This window comes from Acomys minous (genome assembly GCF_964271855.1).
Source record: "Acomys minous genome assembly, chromosome: 8".
Taxonomy (NCBI): Eukaryota; Metazoa; Chordata; class Mammalia; order Rodentia; family Muridae; genus Acomys; species Acomys minous.
This window is the reverse complement of record NC_140489.1, coordinates 101,001,732-101,020,597: the sequence shown is the minus strand read 5'-3', so window position 1 is coordinate 101,020,597 and position 18,866 is coordinate 101,001,732. Positions and strand designations below refer to the sequence as shown.

Below are 18,866 nucleotides of genomic sequence, written 5' to 3'. Positions count from 1 at the left end.
AAACCTGTTTCGACATCTACAGAGTGGATGGAGGTGGTGGTGGGAGCGGGGGTGGGGGTGGGGGTAGGTGAGGAGGGGGACGAAAGAGGGAAAAGGAGGTGGGAAGCGGGTTCGGAAAGTGCTTTTACAAGGATGCCGAGAGAGCCTAGATTCAAACCTAAGTGCCACCCGCCTTCTCTGCTCCTCCCCCGTCTAAGCATCCCCTCCGCCTAGCAGCTTCCAGCTTGGAGATGTGGGCACCGTGGCAGTCCTGGATCCGGGCTCCACGAGGCCTTGGCACGAGGGGACACCTAAGACACCGAACCAGAGTTCCATCCGACCCTGTTGTTTTCCTCCAACTTCCACTCCCGGCGCCTTGTCGCCGGCCTGCACCTGGGAGCTCCGGGGCTCCGTGCCCCGGCCCGCTTGGGCGGGGCGCGGGGCGGGGATGGGGGCGGGGGCCAGCGCCCCGTGGGAGGAGGCCGGCCACGTGACTCCCGCGGCCCGGCGGGGCTGCCAGGCTAGGAGAGCCTCTACGGATTCGGAGGTGGCGGCGGGCGCGCAGCCCGAGCCGCGCGGGACTGGCCGTCGGGGTCCCGGGACGGCAGCCCCCGGCGAGCGCCCATGCCATGGAGAAGCTAGCGGCCGGACTGGCGGGGCTGCGCTGGAGCATGGGCGCTTTCCCGCTCGATCTCATCGTCAGTCGCTGCCGCTTGCCCACGCTCGCCTGCCTGGGGCCAGGTACTGGGTGTTCAGGGAGGGGCTGGGGGGCCGGGGTGGACGAGGACAGTCGGGGCCTCGCTCGGCTGGAGCTGGCGGGACTGCTAGACGCACTGGGTTCCTACCCGCCCTGTACCCAGCGATGGGATCCTCGCTTGCATTCTGGGGCGCCTACCGGGACAACCGGAGCCCCCCAGTTCGGGGACCGCTTTCTGGGACCCACCGACCCGCACCGGGTTAGAAACTGGCTGCAGGGCTGGGGGAAAGTTTTCAGGTCCCTCTGGAGCCTGTAGCGTTGCTGAGTCTGTGGGCCGTTCCATCGGTGCACCCCACTTGCCCGGCGTCTGTCGGCCCCTGCCCCGACCGCACCTCCTTGATCCCTTTGTCTCCTCCGGCTTCTCACCTTCATCCTCTTGCATCCCTTGGACCTCGAAAGGTGTTTTTCCTACTACCTCCCGCGAGTTCCTTTTGGGGGAACCTTTCTTGAACAGATCTTTTGGCATCTTGAGGTACTCTGGCAGGCTATCCTGCCGAGAGGGCTGAGTGAGAGTGCCCTGCCATCAGGCGCCCCCCGCATCTCAGCACAGGACCCCCTGGCCCTCCCCCACCTCTTGTCCTATTTCTTTAGCAGGCCCCCCGGTGTTCCGATGATGGGACCATGTATGGGAGAGCCGGCCGCAAGAGGACTGTAGTGTTGGGAAAAGGGGAGCTGTTTGGCTGGGGGAGGGGCGGGAGCTGGGGCTGGCAGCCAGGCCGGGGGTTTTGTGTGTGAGAAGAATAGGGGTTTGGCCCGCGTTGGCACACTCGCTTCCCTGAATGCTAATGGGATTCCTGTGCTGTCTTCTTCTTGGACTGGCAGCCCTCTGACCGGCAACAGCAAGAACTGGGCACAGCGAGCAGCAGGCGGGCAAAGCCGGCTCTGTGGGAGATCGGTGTCCGGGCCCACTAGGCAGGAATACCTGGCAGTCCAACTCTCGTGGGACCTCACCCACCACTCAGCGTGTGATCACAAGACTGGGTCTGCAGCTGGACTGTGTGTGCCCGTGAATAGGAAATTCTGCCCTACGTTCTTTCTTCCTGCTCACTTCCCACGCATCTCTTTGACAACCCCTTTCTTTGACTTCTTTTCTGAGCTCTTATGTATGGCTAGGCCTCTGTGCTCTCGCGACACCTGTGCGTCCCAGTATAATCATCAGTTTCCTGTCTTCCACTGGGCGGCTGCTGGCTTTGGAGGAGGGGGCGGCAAACAAAGATTCCAGACTTTTGAAATGGATGAATGCGCAATGGTGTGCGATGACCTAGCTGTATGTGACAGTGTGGCTATGACTGTGGTCACCATTAGAGTATGAATGGGTGCTTGAAACGGTGTGTCCTTGAAGGTCCCTTCGTGGATATGCACTCAGGAGGGCTTCCATGGTGGGACCTTGAGACTGAGTTGTGCTGTTTGGGTGACAAGCATTTATCTTGTTGGGTGCAGTTGAACTGTTGGTGATGGTGACCCTGGCCGTTGGTGTGTGTACCTGTGTGGCTTTGGCCTGTGTCCCTATGTAAGAGTGGATGGGGCTTACTGGGTTAGCCCTAGAAAGAGCTTGTCCTCTTCTGGGAGCTGGAAGAGGACGGCTCAGACACACACACACACACACACACACACACACACACACACACAAAATCATATGTAAAATGGGAGCTCCTCCCTTGAAGGCCCTGATACCCACCCATTTGTACACACCAAGTGGTCATGCTTTATGAAAGCCGCACTGTTAGAGTAAACCACCGTTTCCCATTTGTTTGGCTGGTAAAAATTTTGTAAGACGTGTGTGCTTCCCGCCCCCCTCCTGTGTGTATGTGTTTGTGGGGAGTGTTGTGGGAGGGGGGTGGGAGTGGGAGTGGGTTGAGAAGGAGACATCCCCACCCCCACTGTGCCCACCAGCTGCATCCAGGATACGCCCCATCAGTCTCCTGGAAGCTGGGCTGCCCCTCCTGCTCCCCTGGAAACCGTTGCTGGGGATGGAGCCTCGAGGGCCCAGACCCCTCCCAACTCCAGCACCTCTGCCCCAGGGCTGCTTTCCTCAGCGTGGACTCTCTCCTCCTCCCCCACTCTGCTTCCCCAACTTTCAGAAATGGCTTCTCTGAGGTGGGGTCCCCTCCCCCATCCTTTGAGGTCCCATGAATGTGAGACTCTGTGGCAGTGGATGGAGAGGACTAGTATCTCTCTGAGAGATCCAGGAGTAGGCTCGTAACCCTGTCCTTCTGAGCAGACAGTGACTGTGAGAGCTCTCAAGGCCAGGGGCCCTCAGGGACAGATCCCTCCTAGTTCTTCCTCTGCCACTACAGGGCCTTCCTTGCTTGCCCTGGACACTGACTTGCCAGGATCCCACAGATGTGAATTTGCCTGGTCCTAAGGCCCAGTTCCTGTCAAGAGGAAAAGTCTCTCTTACTCTACCCCAGCCTGATGTCCCCTCCTCCATACCCCTCCGTGTCCTCAGCTCAGTGCCTCCAACTTGCTTTCTCCAGGTCTCCTGAGGCCTGGGCATGCCCGGAGGGCAGAAGCTGACTGGCCCAGACTTACCCACTGGGAGTCCCCAGCTTGGGTTAGGACAGCAGGCACTCCAGTAGAATGAGAGATTTGAATGCTCTAGTTGCTGAGTTCCCATAGGCAGTCAGAGCTTTGACACTCAGGCTGGCCCCCTCTGGGGCTGCTGACGGGTACAGGGGACACGGGGCACAGTCCCCAGGCAGGGACTTGCTGAGGAAGGAATGTGGGCATCACCCAGTCTTTCCTCTCTTCTCTCCTGACTTTCTTCTTTTCTTCTTCCCTCTCTTCTTTTCCCTCCCAGGGGAGTATGCTGAGGGCGTCAGTGAGCGCGACATCCTGCTGATCCACTCCTGTCGCCAGTGGACAACAGTGACAGCCCACACCCTGGAGGAGGGCCACTATGTCATTGGGCCCAAGATTGACATCCCTCTGCAGTACCCAGGTGTGCCCAGCTAGAACCATATGGCTCAGCATCTCTGAGCACGGGGAAGGAGGCAGGGGGGGTTGGGCCTGAGGGTGCAAGGGGGAATGTGTAGGGAAAGCCATTGATGATCACCTTTCCTTGGAGCTGCATGCCATGCTGGAGGGGCTGTGGCTAGAGGTCATGGCTAGTGTTGGGGCGTTGAACTCATGTTTAGCCTCCTGCCTCAGCCTCCCAAGTAGTGTGATTATGAGCCACTATGCTAAGTCACATTTGATTGTAAGATATATTTTGAAGTAGTGATTAAAAATACACACCTCTTTATTTTTTTATTTTGACAAGGTCTCAACCAGGCAGTGGCAGCGCATGCCTTTTAATCTCAGCACTCAGGAGGCAGAGGTAGGTAGATCTCTGAGTTTGAGGCCAGTCTGGTCTACAGAGTGAGTTATAAGACAGAGAAACCCGGTCTCAAAAAACCAAACCAAACCGAGGCGGGGGTGGGGGGGAGGTGGGGGAAAGATAGAGTCTCACAGTATAGATCAGGCTGGACTTGAACTTACAGACATCTGTCTGCCTCTGCCTCTCAAGTACTAAGACTAAAGGTATGTACCCCCACAACTGGCAAAATAAAAACACACATCATTAAGCACCTAGAAATCAGACTTCATCCCTAACTGGAAAGCTTCAAGGCTGCACCCTGAATTCCTTTAACTCTACTCCCAAAGAGAGTGTCTGCTGGGATCTGCTCAGTGCTAGGCTGTCCAGACCAAGGGGTGCTCAGGCCAACTTGTGAATACCTGTCAGCTTGGATAATCTCTTCCCCAGTTCAGTGTTAAACGTACTGTCATTGGCTTTATAAACAATGCTGACGTGTTAGAGTTCTAAAGAATTTGCCAACTAACTGCTTTTATGTTTTGTATTATTTATTTTTTTGTTTGCAGTACTGGGATTAAAGCTAAGGCCTCATTCATGCTAGCACTCCACTGGTGGAGTCCACTTTTTACCTTTTTGTGCTATTTTTATTAAGTTTTTATCCATTCATGTGTGTGTGTGTGTGTGTGTGTGTGTGTGTGTGTGGCAGTGCCTATATGGAAGTCAGAAGACAACTTGCAGATTTTCGCCTTCTGCTGTGTGGAGCAAGGGACTAGACCCAGGTGCTTGGCTGCAACCTCCTGTACCAAGGAACCTTCTCAGCCACCTTCTTATTTTGAGGCATGGTCTTGATACGTCTTCTAGGTTTGCTCTGTAGTCCAGGCGGGTCTTGAACTTTTACTCCTCCTGCCTCAGCCTCCTAACTGGCTGGGCTTCCAGGTCTACGCCGTGCCACCAGGCCTGACTCTTCATGGTTTATGTGAGGCTTTGTGTGAAGAAAGGATCTACTGCCAAATAAAGTATAGTGCTTCAATTTTGTAGGTAAAGAAACCAAGGGTCCTAGGAGGGCAGTGACCTGCTGTGGGTCACAGGACCACTCAGAGAAGTCAAGGGCCAGAACCCGGGCGTCCTAACCGCTGAGCTCTGTTTAATGCAACATTGCCAGCACTACAGGACTATTGCCCCCAAGGTACAAGTCCAGCGCCATCCCAGAAATGTCTCCATGCAAGCACAGAGCCGCCACAGCTAGTGCATACCAGATCCTGGATCATCGTCCTTTTGTCCTTTGCAGTTGCCGCCTTTTAACACCTGGATAGGGAGGCTCCAGTTCTGTGCCTTTCACTGCTGCCTCCAACAAGGGCTGCAGCCTTTGGAGCCTGGAAGGCTCACAGTCTTTCCTACCCTCTCTCTGGCCTCAGCTGCCCTTGAGTCTCTGTGTCGAGGATTTTTCTTGCCCTACGTTTGAGCTCTTTACAACACACTTGCAGGGTTCTGTTCTGGCTGCGGGCTTTCGGTGTCTGGTCAAGCTAGGAATTCCCCTGCCGGAGACTCTAGCCTTGGCTCAGTTAGAGAATCCCTACTTTCTTGGGCTAAAGAACCTCAGTGGTTTGGGGAAGCCTTCACACTGGCACTTTACACTGATACTTTAGTTGTATCTTTAACAACTAAAGTCATAGAGTTCCTGGAAAACTATGAATGGAGTGGGGAAAGCCCCCAGTCTTTTAGCCCCTCCATTTCTTTCTTTCTTCCTTTTTTTTTTTTTTTTTTTTTTAAGGTTTTTCGAAACAGAGTTTATCTGTGTGGCCTTGGCTGTCCTGGACTTGCTTTGTAGACCAGGCTGGCCGCGAACTCAGCAATCTGTCTGCCTCTGCCTCCCAAGTGCAGGGATTAAAGGCGTATACCACCATACCTGGCTAGCCTCTCCATTTCAATGCCTTCCTTAGTGAGCGTGAGCGGCAAGGACAGGACAGTAGGGTAACAGCTGGCCTGCAGGGCCTGCGGCCCCAGCTCCCTCTTCCGCTGGGGGCCTCACTCACTTCGTGGGGGTGGAGAGGGGGGCTGGGCCTCCGAAGAAGCTCAGAGTGCAGGCTCTACACCGAGCCCTCCCAATGAATTAATAATGGCACTGGCCAGGCCGGCTGCGGCCACGGGGGGGAGGGGGAGGCTGCGGGCGCTGCTAATGCTGCGCACTGTACTGGGTCTCTAGGTTGCGGGAGTCAGGGTGACGCAGTGTCTTGAGACATCTGGGCCCGTGCTGCCTGAGGGTCCAGACACCTTCCCCAACCGCCAGCTATTTCTAGAGCCTTGGCCTTGGGCCCTGCAGAGCCCTTCTCAGGTGTGCCCCTCCTCGCAACTCCAGTGTGAGTTTTACATATGGGAAACCGAAGTCCAGCCAGTAAAAGATTGCACGCGCTGGTTGCTGGCAGAACTGAGACTCAGCCACCATCAAACCTGAAGTCTGTACTCCCTCCCACTGGCCTTGCACTTACTAGACAGGAGCAACTGAGTCACTACCGCCTTTCTTTACTGAGCACTCTGCTGTGGATCAGGGTTCGAGAGGCAGCTGCAGGGTGCTTCTGGCTGGAAAGGATGATCACAGTGCCAATGTGTTTTGAGATGGCAGGGTAGGACAGTCCCCAGATCCTGTAGTAGAACTTGCCACTAATACCGATGTGTGTGTGTTGTGGGGGGTGGAGGGCAGGAGGGGAGGCTGCTGGGCAGAGAAGGCTTCTAGAGGCCAAAGCTCGACTCCCGGGAGGTCTCCCTTCCTTCCTCCTCCCTGCTGAAATGACCCGGCTGGGCGGCTGGGCGGCGAGGGGGCGGTGCAGGATACCATGGTTACATCGATCTTTTCTGCCACATCCTCCCAGGATCCAACAGTGACTGGACTCCAAATCTCTCCACAGGGGGCAGCAGGCTTTTCTCTGGCTGCTCATGGTTGAGGGGTGGAGGTTCATGTGTGGATATGGAGGAGGAGGGGGGAGGAGGGGGAGGAAGAGGAGGCGGAGGCGGCGGAGGCGGCGGCGGCGGAGGCGGCGGCGGCCGGACAAAACGACGACTGAAGCGGGTTAGAGAGGGATAGTTCTGGCCTCCTGCTCCTTGACTCTGGCTCCCTCTTCATTTTATCCCTGATGCCTTGGGTTGTGGTCCTCCTTCCCTCTAGTGTCTGTGAGGTTGGGGCTGGGCTAGGACCCTCACTCACTCCAGCTTCCTGCAGGGCACCTCCCCTGTCTTCCCTTCTCTTTCTCCTTGGTGCTGGATGTTGGTGGTTCAGACGCTGGCCTTGGCCAGGGACTCTTCAGCTCAGGCACCAGGGGTCTCTTAGTCTCCTTCTGTCTCTGGTTGGACTTTGGGAGGGGCAGGAACCCTCTTCACTGTGTTTATACTAGGAGCAGTGTGGGCCCTTTTTTTTGGGGGGGGGGTCATGGTTCTCCAAAGGATTAAGACCATCTTTTCTACTTCCCTAACATACCTGCCCCACAGATGCATCAGCAACTCAGTGTGTTGTTCTGTTGTCCCCACACGTACAAGGGGCGCTACCCACTGGCACCCCACCTGAAGCTCCTTTGTTGGTCTTGTAGGATCTGCCTCCTGCACGTTCTTCCGGGTCCCCAGTGTGGAGCAGTCTGTCACTGGCTCTGTGGGCAGTGTGTGTATCACCCTCAGTCCTTTCCTTCTGCACTGCCCCCCTTGAGTCAGTGGTGGCTGAGGAGTCGTCCTGGGGAGTAGCTCATGGGTCTGCTCACTGGGTGCTGTTCCCTGGCACTTCTCTAGGATTTGTTACTAGGATTGCTTGCTGGAGTCTTGCCGGAGCTCAGCTTGGATCTTCAAGCTTCCCTGGAGGGCTTCCCTCACTTCCCTGGTTTGTGTGTGTGTGTGTGTGTGTGTGAGAGAGAGAGAGAGAGAGAGAGAGAGAGAGAGAGAGAGAGAGAGAGAGAGAGAGAGAACACGAACACACATGCATGTATATGTGATGTTCATGCAAGTATATGTGAGAATGTGTGTGGGCATACGTGTGTGCATGCACACGTGTGCAGAGGCCCAAGATTGACATCAGGTGTCTTCCTTGGTTGCTCTCCACTTTATACACTGAGGCAGAGTCTCTCTCTTCTTGAACCTGCGGGTCCGCCCTTTTGCTGATCGGCCTAGTCGGCTTGCTCTGAGGATTTCCTGTCGTCATTTCCTTTGAGTCGCGATTACCGATGTTCGCCCTCCTAGCTTCCTTTCCACGTGGGTGCTGGGGATCTGAACCCTGATCCTCATGTTGGCAGAACGAATACTTAACCAGCTGAGCCATGTCCCCAGCAGCCCAACCCCCCCACCCCCACCCCGCACCGTGCTGGGAAGGGGGCTCTCCTTTGGAGCTCTTTTCTCACAGGTGTGCCTCAGGACTTGTCATACATAAGCTGTCATCACTGGGTCCTCACTGTCTCTACGATGCCTGACTTTCTCGAGTGCAAACTGTTTACAGAACTGTCCACTCCAAAGGGAGTGTGGTGGTGACTGACACACAGTGGGTGCACCATGAATGTGAGTGAACAGCGGCGAGGGAAGGTGGCAGAATCGGGGAAACTATGTCTTCTCTCCATCATCTTCTCTGTTAGTTCCCACTTGCTCAGGGCCTTTCCTTCTGTGGGAAGGGCAGAGTGGTTCTCAGCCTACCTTTTAGCTCATGTAGGCAGGCGCAAAAGTGGGCGTGACTGGCGAAGCTACACAGGCATTTCACATGAGATGTCAGTACACCTGCCCCCTGCCCACCTGAAGTCCAGACAGACTGGACGAGTTTAGGATAGCAATTAGCCAGGGACCTGGGTGTTCCAAGGATTCAGACCTGGCCCCTCAGCAGCCCGTGTCCCCTGTACAGGCAAGTTCAAGCTCTTGGAGCAGGCTCGGGATGTCCAGGAGCCGGTGAGATACTTCAGCAGCGTGGAGGAGGTGGCCAGTGTCTTTCCTGACCGAATCTTTGTCATGGAAGCCATCACCTTCAGCGTCCAGGTCAGTCCTTTCGGCACACTGTAGGACCTTCCCAACCCCCCCCCCCCCCCCGCTTCCTTAAGTTAGAGTGTTGCCCATAGGGTCCAGGAGCGAGAGTGGTTTCTGAACACCCTTTGGTACAGTCAGGCCATGACAGAAAATCCTGTTGCTTGATTCTGTGGACCGAAGGACTTCCTAGGAAAGGTGGTGAAGAGGGAATGCTATGTGGCGGGGTCACCACCCCATGAGAACGTGCAGGGTGGCCTTCTTGTCCAGTGCCTTTCTCTTCACAGTAGTCTTGGATGGGGGAGGCATTGTTACCAAGCAAATAAGTTGTCAAGACGGCTTAATAAAATCCGCCATGATTGAGCACTTTGAAAGCACTTCTTTTTACTCATAGTGCCATATGAGGTAACTAAGGACCTAAGGAAAAATGTTAAGTTGCGTAGATTCCCTCCAGCCCCAGTCCAGTGCTCTTGCTCTGATGTCAGCGACAGCTGAAGAGGAAAGGACAGGAGACCCCGCGGAGCTTGGAGCTGGTGTGTGACTTTCCTTGGGACCCTGGCTTGGGCCTCACCTTGTCTCTGGGATTCCCCAGGTGGTGTCAGGCGAGTTCAGCGAGGACAGCGAGGTGTACAACTTTACACTGCACGCAGGCGATGAGCTCACTCTCATGGGCCAGGCAGAGATTCTGTGCGCCAAGACCACCAAGGAACGCTCACGCTTCACCACGCTCCTGCGCAAGCTGGGTCGTGCAGGGGCCCTGGCCGGAATGGGCGGCCCAGGGAGCGTGGGGGCCGCGGGGGGTGGCAGCGGGGCTGCCAGGCCGGTCAAGAGCAAGATGCCCTGTCTCATCTGCATGAACCATCGCACCAACGAGAGCCTGAGCCTGCCCTTCCAGTGCCAGGGCCGCTTCAGCACGCGCAGTCCGCTGGAGCTGCAGATGCAGGAGGGCGAGCACACGGTGCGCGCCATCATCGAGCGCGTGCGGCTGCCGGTGAACGTGCTAGTGCCCAGCCGGCCACCGCGCAACCCCTACGACCTCCACCCGGTCCGGGAGGGCCACTGTTACAAGCTGGTCAGCATCATCTCCAAAACGGTGGTGCTGGGGCTGGCGCTGCGCCGCGAGGGCCCGGCGCCGCTGCACTTTCTGCTGCTCACCGACACGCCACGCTTCGCTCTGCCGCAGGGCCTGCTGTCCGGGGACCCACGCGTCGAGCGCCTGGTGCGCGACAGCGCCTCCTACTGCTGCGAACGCTTCGATCCGGACGAGTACTCCACAGCCGTGCGCGAGGCGCCCGCAGAGCTCGCCGACGACTGCGCCAGCCCGCGCCGCGCGCGCCTCTGCTTGCCCGCGCCGCGCGCCCCCGGGCTCGTCCGCGCGCCCGGACCACTGGGTCGCCTCGGTCCGGCCTTGCCTGCACCTGGCGACGGCGACCAGGAGTACGTGAGCCCGGATTGGGCGGGCGCGCTGGAGCCCTCTGGCTCGTGCGCCGAGATCCCCTATGAGGAGCTGTGGGTGCACCAGGCACTCGAGAGCTTCGCCGACGCCCGTGCACGGCCGCAGCCAGGGCCGGACCTCATCTCTTTCGGGACCATGGGACCCCCACGTCATGAGCTAGAGGCACCACCGCCTCCTGTCCCCCCCAAATCCGAGGCAGTGAGTGACCTCTGCTCAGTCCTTGAGGGAATTTAGGCAGCTTTTAGAGGGCCACGAAGGCCTCGTGCTCCTGGGGTGTGACAGGTTAGCCAGAGCCCAAGGGGTAAGGAGAGAGGGGCGGGGGGTGGGTGGGGGGTGGGAAGACTAGAGCACACACTAGGCATAGGAAATTGAGGGTGAGCTTGAAACAGGATTACCCATAAGCTCCACAAAAACTCTGCACGACGGGAAGATTCCGAGGTGCAGTAAATGCCGGAAATGGCGAGTGTTTTTCAGCAGCTTCTTGGGAGTTAGAACCACATAGGCTCTGAGATGTGCCGCACCGAGGAAGACTTGAAACAGTTCTCCACTTACTTGTTCACAGGGCATTTCCCTCATCAATCACGCTTATTAACACACTCTTTTGGGGAACTTAATTTGTAAGGACGGGGTCCAGGTAGCAGGTCCTGTCCTTCCTTTTTGTCCCTCTTGTAATACCCTTTCCTGTTCTCCAAAGAAGAAATATTTCTATTGGCGCCCCCTGCCATTATCTACTAACATTCACAATGCATTTACTATGGAATAGGGGACGGTTGTGGGGACATCTAGACAGTGCAGCCTCCATTCTGGGTCGGACAAGGTGTCATGCCCAGGCCCACCTGCTCGGGAAGTGAGGTAGTCAATTCTCTTCGGTCTGCAGGTGAAGGAAGAGTGCCGCCTGCTGCATGCCCCTCCGGTGCCGCCTCGGGCTGGTGGCAGCTGCGGCAGGCTCCCAGGCAGCCCCCCAGTGCCGCCTCGCTTTCCCAAGCTGCAGCCTGTCCATTCATCCGGCTCCAGTCTGTCCTACTATTCCTCCGGCCTGCCAGATGGGTGAGTTGCTACTTTGGTCCCTGGCTTTGCTCAGATGTGTGGGGTGATGGAGGGTGGTCTCTCTCTCTGCCCTGACGTCCTGCTGCAGGAAAGCACTGCTTTTCTTTTCTTTTTCTTTTTTTTCCTTCCTCCTCCTCTTTTAAAACAAGATTTACTTATTGCATGGGGTTTTTTTGTTGTGTTTTGTTTTGTTTTTTGTCTGCATGTTTGCATGAAGGCCAGAAGAGGGCACCAGATCCCTCGGAACTGGAGTGGTGGATAGTTGTGAGCCACCCTGTAGATGTTAGGAACTGAACCTGGATCCTCCACAAAAGCAACAAAGGCTTTTAACCACTGAGTCCTATCTTTAGCCTTGAGATCTCCGTTTTCCAACGTGCAATTTCTCCTGCATGTTCTGACATTACTTGGGGGCTTACCGGTTCCAAGAGCGTCTCAGGCTAGAATAGAGGGAATAGTTTCCTGCTGAGGACTGTGGATCTTGTGACTTCTCCCTCCCTCCCTCCCTCCCTCCCTCCCCCCTCTCTGTCTCCCCCCCCCCCATCTCTGTCTGTCTGTCTCTCTCTCTCTGCTTTATGTATAACCCTATGTGTTTATCTCTGCTTATAGGGCAGGATCCCGCAGTGGCAGTGGCTCCCCGTCACCGGATGCATACTCCCTCTATTGCTACCCTTGCACCTGGGGAGATTGTAAAGCTGTGGAATCCTCTAGTCGCCCACCCCCAGGACCCCTGCCTTCTACCACCACTCAACCCAGCCAGGCTTCAAGAGCCCTAGCAGAGCCTCTGAGTGGTCGAACCACCTCCCTCTTGGGGGTTGACACCCCAGTGATTAAGAACTACCATAGCTGCCCGCCTCTGTTCAAGCCCTCCCATCCCCAGAAGCGCTTTGCTCCCTTTGGTGCGCTCAACCCCTTCTCTGGGCCTGCCCACCCTTCGGGTGCTCCAGCGACCTCCTCCTCTGGGTCCACACCCACTTCAGGTACCCTGGCTACCTCCAGCCCCACACATTCCCCAGGCTCAGGCTCACAGGGCCAAGGATACTCAACTACTCTGTCCACTTCCTTGTCATCCTCTGAGTGGCAGGAGCCAGCGCTGGAACCCCTGGACCCATTTGAGCTGGGGCAGGCCAGTCCTCCTGAGCTGGAGCTGCTGCCCTGTCAGGAGCCCAGAGCCGCAGGGGCACCTGGGTCTGGACCCTGCCTTTCACCACTTGGTCCTTCCAAGACCTTTGAGCCTGAAGGTTTGGTGCTGAGGCAGGTTCCTGCCTCGTTGTCACCAGCTTCATTGCAGGGGCCTGAGGCAGGAGGAACCCTACTCTTTCTCACCCAAGGGTGCCTGGAAGGTCCTCCTGGCAGTCCCCGAGAGGGAGCCACAGGCGCGGGAGTCCGGGATGCCTCTTCCTGGCAGCCACCAGCAGACTTGTCTGCACTTTCCCTGGAAGAGGTGTCTCGAAGTCTGCGCTTCATTGGGCTCTCCGAGGACGTGGTGAGCTTCTTTGCCCGGGAGCGCATCGACGGGAGCATCTTTGTGCAGCTCAGTGAAGACATCTTGGCTGATGACTTCCGTCTCACCAAGCTTCAGGTCAAGAAGATCATGCAGTTCATCAAAGGCTGGAGACCCAAGATCTGAACTGTCCAGCCAGCTGCTGCCCAGCCTGAGCTTGGGAGGGGAGGCCTGGGGGTTAAGTCGGGTCGGCCAGGAACAGCACACTCCCGGAGGCAGGTCTTCCCTGCAGGAAAAATCTGGGCCAAGATGGAGGCTGCTCTGTAGGCACTGAGTGTCCCAGGGGAGACGCACTGGGAACGGTGGCCCTTTGGGGCCAGACCCTGCAGGGGCATGGCTTGCCTTTGTGAGGAATACTTGGGGAGGAGGCGCTACTCTGTACCTGCCCTGGTGAGGCTTTTGCTGCCATTCCCACAGCAGGGTAAAGGTGGTTTGTGTGTGTGTGTGTGTGTGTGTGTGTGTGTGTGTGTGTGTGTGTGTGTCAGTGGGGGGCTGTGTGCTGGTAGAATGCCTTCCTCTGGCCCCTGCAGCCTTTCCCAGACACCACACACTTCTCAGCATGTATGTTCAAGTTGGCGACAAGGGAACATAGCTCATGATTTAAGCACAGTTTCCCCCAAAGTGCCCTCTTCTTTCACGCTCTGTGGGCTTTGTCTTTCAGCTGCTCCAGAGTTAGGGATGTGACTCCTGCCTGTGAGGTACCCTCTTGCCCTGGTCACTTGCAGATCTATGTCCAGCACCTGAGTTCCTGTTCTGATGTCCTCACAAATACCCATCCTGCCATTTTTCACAGGGCAGTCTGAGAGCCTGGGCCCTGGGGGAGAGTAGCTATATATAAGTCTCTTTGAAGTAAGTAGTGCTAGCTACCCTCACCTTACCAGTCTCCTGCCCTCAGCTTTGGCTCTCCTGGACACTTGGTGTCTGGTACAGGACAGCGTAGCTGGAAAAGGGAGGCAGGTGGCTCAGGAAAGCTGCTTGCTCCTGAGCTCAGCCCTGTACTTGACACATGGTTCAGAGCAGATCTTTGTGCCCTTCAGCCTCAAGTATGGTGACCAGTTTGACAGCTAGAGGCCTGGCTAATGCATGCCCTGCCCTCAGCCCCCCAATCTTCCCCAGCACCTCTAACAAGAACCACACTCCTTGTGTTCTCTGGTGTCAGGGCCCCAGAGGTAGCAGTTTTCTTGTCTGCCATCCCTGGCCTACCTAGGTATTTATTTCTTGTGTTTTCTTCATGAATAGTTAAGCCCTGCACACACCTGTGCCTGTCAGGGGCGAGGGGGAACATGGAAACCAATGCTGCGCTGCTTGTGTTGCAGTTGTTTAATGAATACTCAAGGATTAGGGAAATAAAGGCTAGACCACAGTAGTAAAAGTGGAAGACCCCCAGGTGTTGGCGGAATTGTTTTGGTGGAGGGCCATGAGAACCAAGGGCACGTCTCTGAGCAGGGGAGGCCTTTGGGATGGTACATGTAGCCTATTATACCCCAGGATACACATCAGCAGTCCTCACCGTGGTCCATAAAACCCTAGCATCCTACAAGAATTTTTTTTCTTCTAGACAGTTCCTTAAACCCATGGAGCTCTTCTGCCTCTGCCTCTGTGCTGGGATTAAAGGTTTCTGCCACCACTGGGCTACTTGAGTAAATTTTATTAGAACCCACACTCTCATGCTTGGAGGGAAAACCCAGAAGTCAAAGCTCAATGGCACCTAGGGGTGGGTGTAACTGCAGCGCTGCCAGCTCCCCCAAGACACCCTCAGTCGAGCAGAAGATGCTGGGGTTTGGCCTTTGTGCGTACAGTCAGTTCTTTGCCTTCTGAAAATCCAGCCGAGGGGACCAACTGGAAGGTCTTCCTAGCAATGATGTGCAGTGGAGCCAGAGGTAAGCTCCCTATGTGCCAGTTCCAGTGGAAATACCTGAGGCACAAGTAGGACAGAGGAGTCAGCACCGCCTGGGGTTATGAGGCAAAGTGATGGGACCAGAATTTGGGTTCCATACTCAGTGGGACCCCATTAGGAGCCCAGCACTGTTTATACAAATACAACTAGGCCCTGCTTCTCCCAGAATCAGAGTGTGACAACTTTGCCACCAAGGGGAAGGAGTGGGACAAACTGTAGCCATACAAGTGAGGTGGGGCTGTCAGGCATCCTCAGTTTTTCAGGGTTCCAAAACACCAGGCAAGTGTTACATCCTTTGCATAACTCTCCCACCAACATCCCGAGATGCCAGGGGAAGAAAAATGCATACAATGGCGCAGTGAGGAAATGAGTTTGGGGAAAGAAGTGTCTTTCGAATCCTGGTACACCATGCCCCTCCTGTTACCACTGCTCTCGCTGACCAGGGCCGCAATCGTGCCACAGGCAGCCCAGCCGAGGCACTTAGACAGTCAGGCTTAAAGGCATGGGCACAGAAAGTCCGTTTTCTGGCTTTACAAGTCCCCTCTCAAGCAGCTGCCTCAACACCTCCCAACACACTCACGCTTTATTGCTTTATTGAAGCCAGTGCTTAAACAGAAGGGCAGACAGAAGAAAACAGACCAAGCAGGCAGCAACAGTCTGGATTTTATTGTTATCCTGTGTTTGGCTGGGTGCAAAACTGCCCTGACCACTGCCAGAGCCCCCTGGCCTCCTCGGAGGCACAGGCAGCAGATGCTCTGGGCTGCTCTTAAGCTGCTTTGGGTCTCAGGCAGGACTTGCAAAAGGAGCACAGTGGGGCTCATCCTCCAGAATGAAGTACAAACAGTTCACAGTCAGACTTCACCAGGAGGAGGAGCTGGACAGGGCTGAAGGCACTATGATGGAGGAGCAAACCCAAGGCTAGACTTGGCCTTTCTCTTGCTTCCTGATAATCTAGACAGCGCGGAGAAGCAGCACTGCCAGGTCTGGGTTAGTGCATGGACGGGGCAGGATGGGAGGGCCTGCTCATTGGTAGAACTTCTTGCTGGTGCTGTTAGCGTGGTCGAGGAGCAGCTGGCACGGGGTAAACTGGGTTCCATAGGCAGATTCGTACTTCCGGAGTCGGTCCACAACCTTCTGAGCACCATACAGATCCACAAAGCGGAAGGGCCCTGAGCGGAGAGACAGCACTTTAGTGATGGAAACAGTGATGTGCACAGGATAAAGGAGGCAACTTTCCAGCCTGCACACTGACCTCCGAGACAAGGGGGAAAGCCAAGCCCAAAGACCGCTCCGATGTCGCCCTCTGCAGGTGTGGCTAGGATCCCTTCCTGTAGGCACAGGACTGCTTCATTCACGAACCTTGTTATCACACGGTATTGGATGTCTTCGTCAGAGGAGCTGAGGGAGGGAAGGGAGCAGGAAGGAAAATTTAGCTAGAGAAAGAATGCTCCTCACTGGAGTGTAGTAAGTGGGGTGCAGGTGAGTTCTAGGGAGGCAAGCGCCAGGATGGACAGCACCACCCTAAAAGATGATGCAGCCTTTTTTTTTTTTTTTGCAAAGGGGTGGGGTTTTCCCCAACTGATCTGTTAAACTCAGTGCCCAGCACAGGGCCTGGCATGGGAGGGATGATCACCATTTCTGAAATATCAGCAATAGTGGCGTGCACGTTTCCCAAGGTAACAGGGGTAGGGAAAGGCGCAGGGGCTTGCACAGTCCGCCTCCAACCTTCACAGGCAAGGCTGGAGGAGGCTTTCCCCAGGCATGGTCCACTCTCACCTGGGTAATGTGCAGGGGGTTTAGCTGTGCAGTGTTTTGCAGGCTTTGGGTCATAAGAGAATAGGAAAGGGGCTGAGGAGCTTTGAACTACCAGAGAAACATCATTTTCGTGCAAATAGTCACTCAAATCAACTTACACCTCAGGCTTGGCAGGCAGCCTCAGGTTCGCCAAGATACTATCCATTTCAGAATTCAAGCTCTTATTCTTTGACCCCTCCTGATAGATGTAAAAGCCCTTCCCAGACTTGCGACCTGAGAGAAGAAAGAGATGGCATTAGTGTCTCCCTTCACCCTAGCTGGGACCCTGCCTGTCTGCTGGATGCTCTCAGCTTCTAGCACTCTGCAGCACTGCTGAGCTCCTGCATCCAGCCAACTGAGCCATTTAACCCTTGTCGGATGATTGGCAGGAGGGCAGACTCCGACTGTGGAAATCTGCGTCTGAATAAGAATGGCCGCCTGGACTCTAACATACAAACAGAAGGTCCAGGCCCTAAATGTGATTTTACTGCAGCCTCAATCGCATGCTTTGAGTGGAAAGGCAGAGCTTCCGCCCACAGGGCCAAGCCTGGACACAGGACCTGCTCCTGAAGTGGCAGATCTTGGCAGGAAGAAGATGCGGATCTGTCTGGTATACATGGCAGAGTCCCAGCAGCCCTGACTCCGCCTTTCCCCTAAGCTACACACCCAGCTAAGACACTCCCCATGTCCAGGGTCCCTAGTTAGAAACGTTCTCCTCTGCTTGGTCTGCTCCCGGGCACCGCTCAGAGCTCTGTAACTAGCACTTAACTCTGTCCTGTGGCTACTCACCCAAGAAGCCCTTGGAGACCATCTGCTTCAGCAGTTCCACGCTGCCGCCTCCAAAGCGCTCCCCAAAGGCTGTGCCCAGGTCTTCTGCCACGTGCTGTGCCACATCCACACCCACTTCATCTGCCAGGGTGGCAGCACCCACGGGGAAGCCGAAGCCTGTGGTCAAGGCGTCCAGCTTCTTAGGGTCAACTCCTTCCTGAACAGGAAGTAAAGCAAGGGCCTCAGTGCGCCGCCATCTCAGATGCCCCAACAGGAGGCTGCCTGTAATAACCCCCAGCACAGCCTCGTGCAAAACCCACTTCTTTTCTTGTACTTCACCTGGCTGGGGCAGAAACCCTGAAGCCATCCCACAGGACTAAGGAGATGTCATGGATACTAGGACTGAGAGTGCTGGCATCCCGCGTCTAGAAGGGTCCTCTGCGCGCGCACGTGTGTGTGTGTGTGTGTGTGTGTGTGTGTGAGAGAGAGAGTGAGTGAGAAGCAGATAAGGTAGCAGGCCACACAGGCTCTGATCTGGAAGGTCCTCACCCCAGGGATGCAGAAGCAATGTGTCTGAGCACTCTGGGAGGCTTTGGCTCCTGCAATGCTGGGGAGCCAACAGAGCACAGTTAACACTCTGCCTACTGGGCATAGTCTCAGCCCCAAGATTTCCTGTTTCAGTGAGGGAGGGAGGCACAGAAGGGCCTCTAGGGAAAAGCAGTAGTCTATTCTGGGGGAGCTTGTCCCTCATCTGGACATCTTTAGCCTGGAGGACAGAGAAAAGGATCTGACAAGGTCTCAGGCATTCCAGAGAACAGTACCCACCTGGAGGATGCGCATGACTTCAGACATCATGGGAGCAAGACACCGGGTGGTGTAGAAGCCGGGGCCATCCTGCCAAGGGAGAGGAAAGGAGCTCTAGGCCTTGCTTTGCTTGGACTGCCCACATCCACACCCAGTGCCCCTCCCCCAGACATCACAGCTTCAGCTGATCTACACTCTCGTCAGGATGCTCAGGGTTACGATGGAGAGGGAGCACCCTAGAATCACGCTTGGACCTGCCAGAGCCCAGACACTCCTGCACCTACCCTTCCTCTGTGGGACAGCCACTATACTGTCCATTTTGGACACCCTAGTGGACTCTCCTAGAAGCTGGCACTCCCCCCTTAATAGTTACTAACAACCCTGGAGGCTCTGTGCCCCACCTTGACCACAATGATGACCTTCCCCTGCTTGAGACCCACGGCCACAGCGGAGGCTGTTGTGTCCTTGGAGGTCTTGTCGGTCGTGATGATTTCTAGCAGCTGCATCTTGTCAACAGGTGAGAAGTAGTGCATGCCAATCACCTGGGGAGGGAGCCATAGCCAACAGATTACTGGTGTAGCTGGGGAGGGA

At 55.8% G+C, this 18,866-nt stretch overlaps 2 protein-coding genes across 4 annotated transcripts in view; one reads left to right on the top strand and one right to left on the bottom strand.

Annotated features, from left to right (window-relative positions):
- The first annotated feature begins 486 nt into the window (after positions 1-486).
- Positions 487-14,640, top strand: GAREM2 (GRB2 associated regulator of MAPK1 subtype 2). 3 transcript variants are annotated; one of them, XM_084793267.1, is made up of 7 exons: positions 487-720; positions 3,537-3,677; positions 8,893-9,023; positions 9,601-10,080; positions 10,192-10,662; positions 11,342-11,511; positions 12,118-14,640. In XM_084793267.1, exons 1-7 carry the CDS (start codon positions 609-611, stop codon positions 13,136-13,138), a joined length of 2,526 nt encoding a protein of 841 aa, XP_084649393.1. In that variant the 5' UTR covers positions 487-608; the 3' UTR covers positions 13,139-14,640. The 3 variants fall into 3 exon arrangements, with proteins under 3 accessions (XP_084649393.1, XP_084649392.1, XP_084649394.1); XM_084793266.1 differs by having other exon boundaries at positions 9,601-10,662; XM_084793268.1 differs by lacking the exon at positions 3,537-3,677 and having other exon boundaries at positions 9,601-10,662.
- Positions 14,641-15,559: 919 nt separating this feature from the next.
- Positions 15,560-18,866, bottom strand: part of HADHA (hydroxyacyl-CoA dehydrogenase trifunctional multienzyme complex subunit alpha) — a 36,958-nt gene continuing 33,651 nt past the window's right edge. The window contains exons 15-20 of the mRNA XM_084792603.1: positions 18,677-18,817; positions 18,297-18,365; positions 17,493-17,688; positions 16,823-16,937; positions 16,162-16,307; positions 15,560-16,078 (exon numbers count right to left, since the gene is read on the bottom strand). Of these exons, the coding sequence (XP_084648729.1) occupies positions 15,933-16,078; positions 16,162-16,307; positions 16,823-16,937; positions 17,493-17,688; positions 18,297-18,365; positions 18,677-18,817 (813 nt within the window). The 3' untranslated portion in view covers positions 15,560-15,932. The remainder of the gene's footprint in view (positions 16,079-16,161; positions 16,308-16,822; positions 16,938-17,492; positions 17,689-18,296; positions 18,366-18,676; positions 18,818-18,866) is intronic.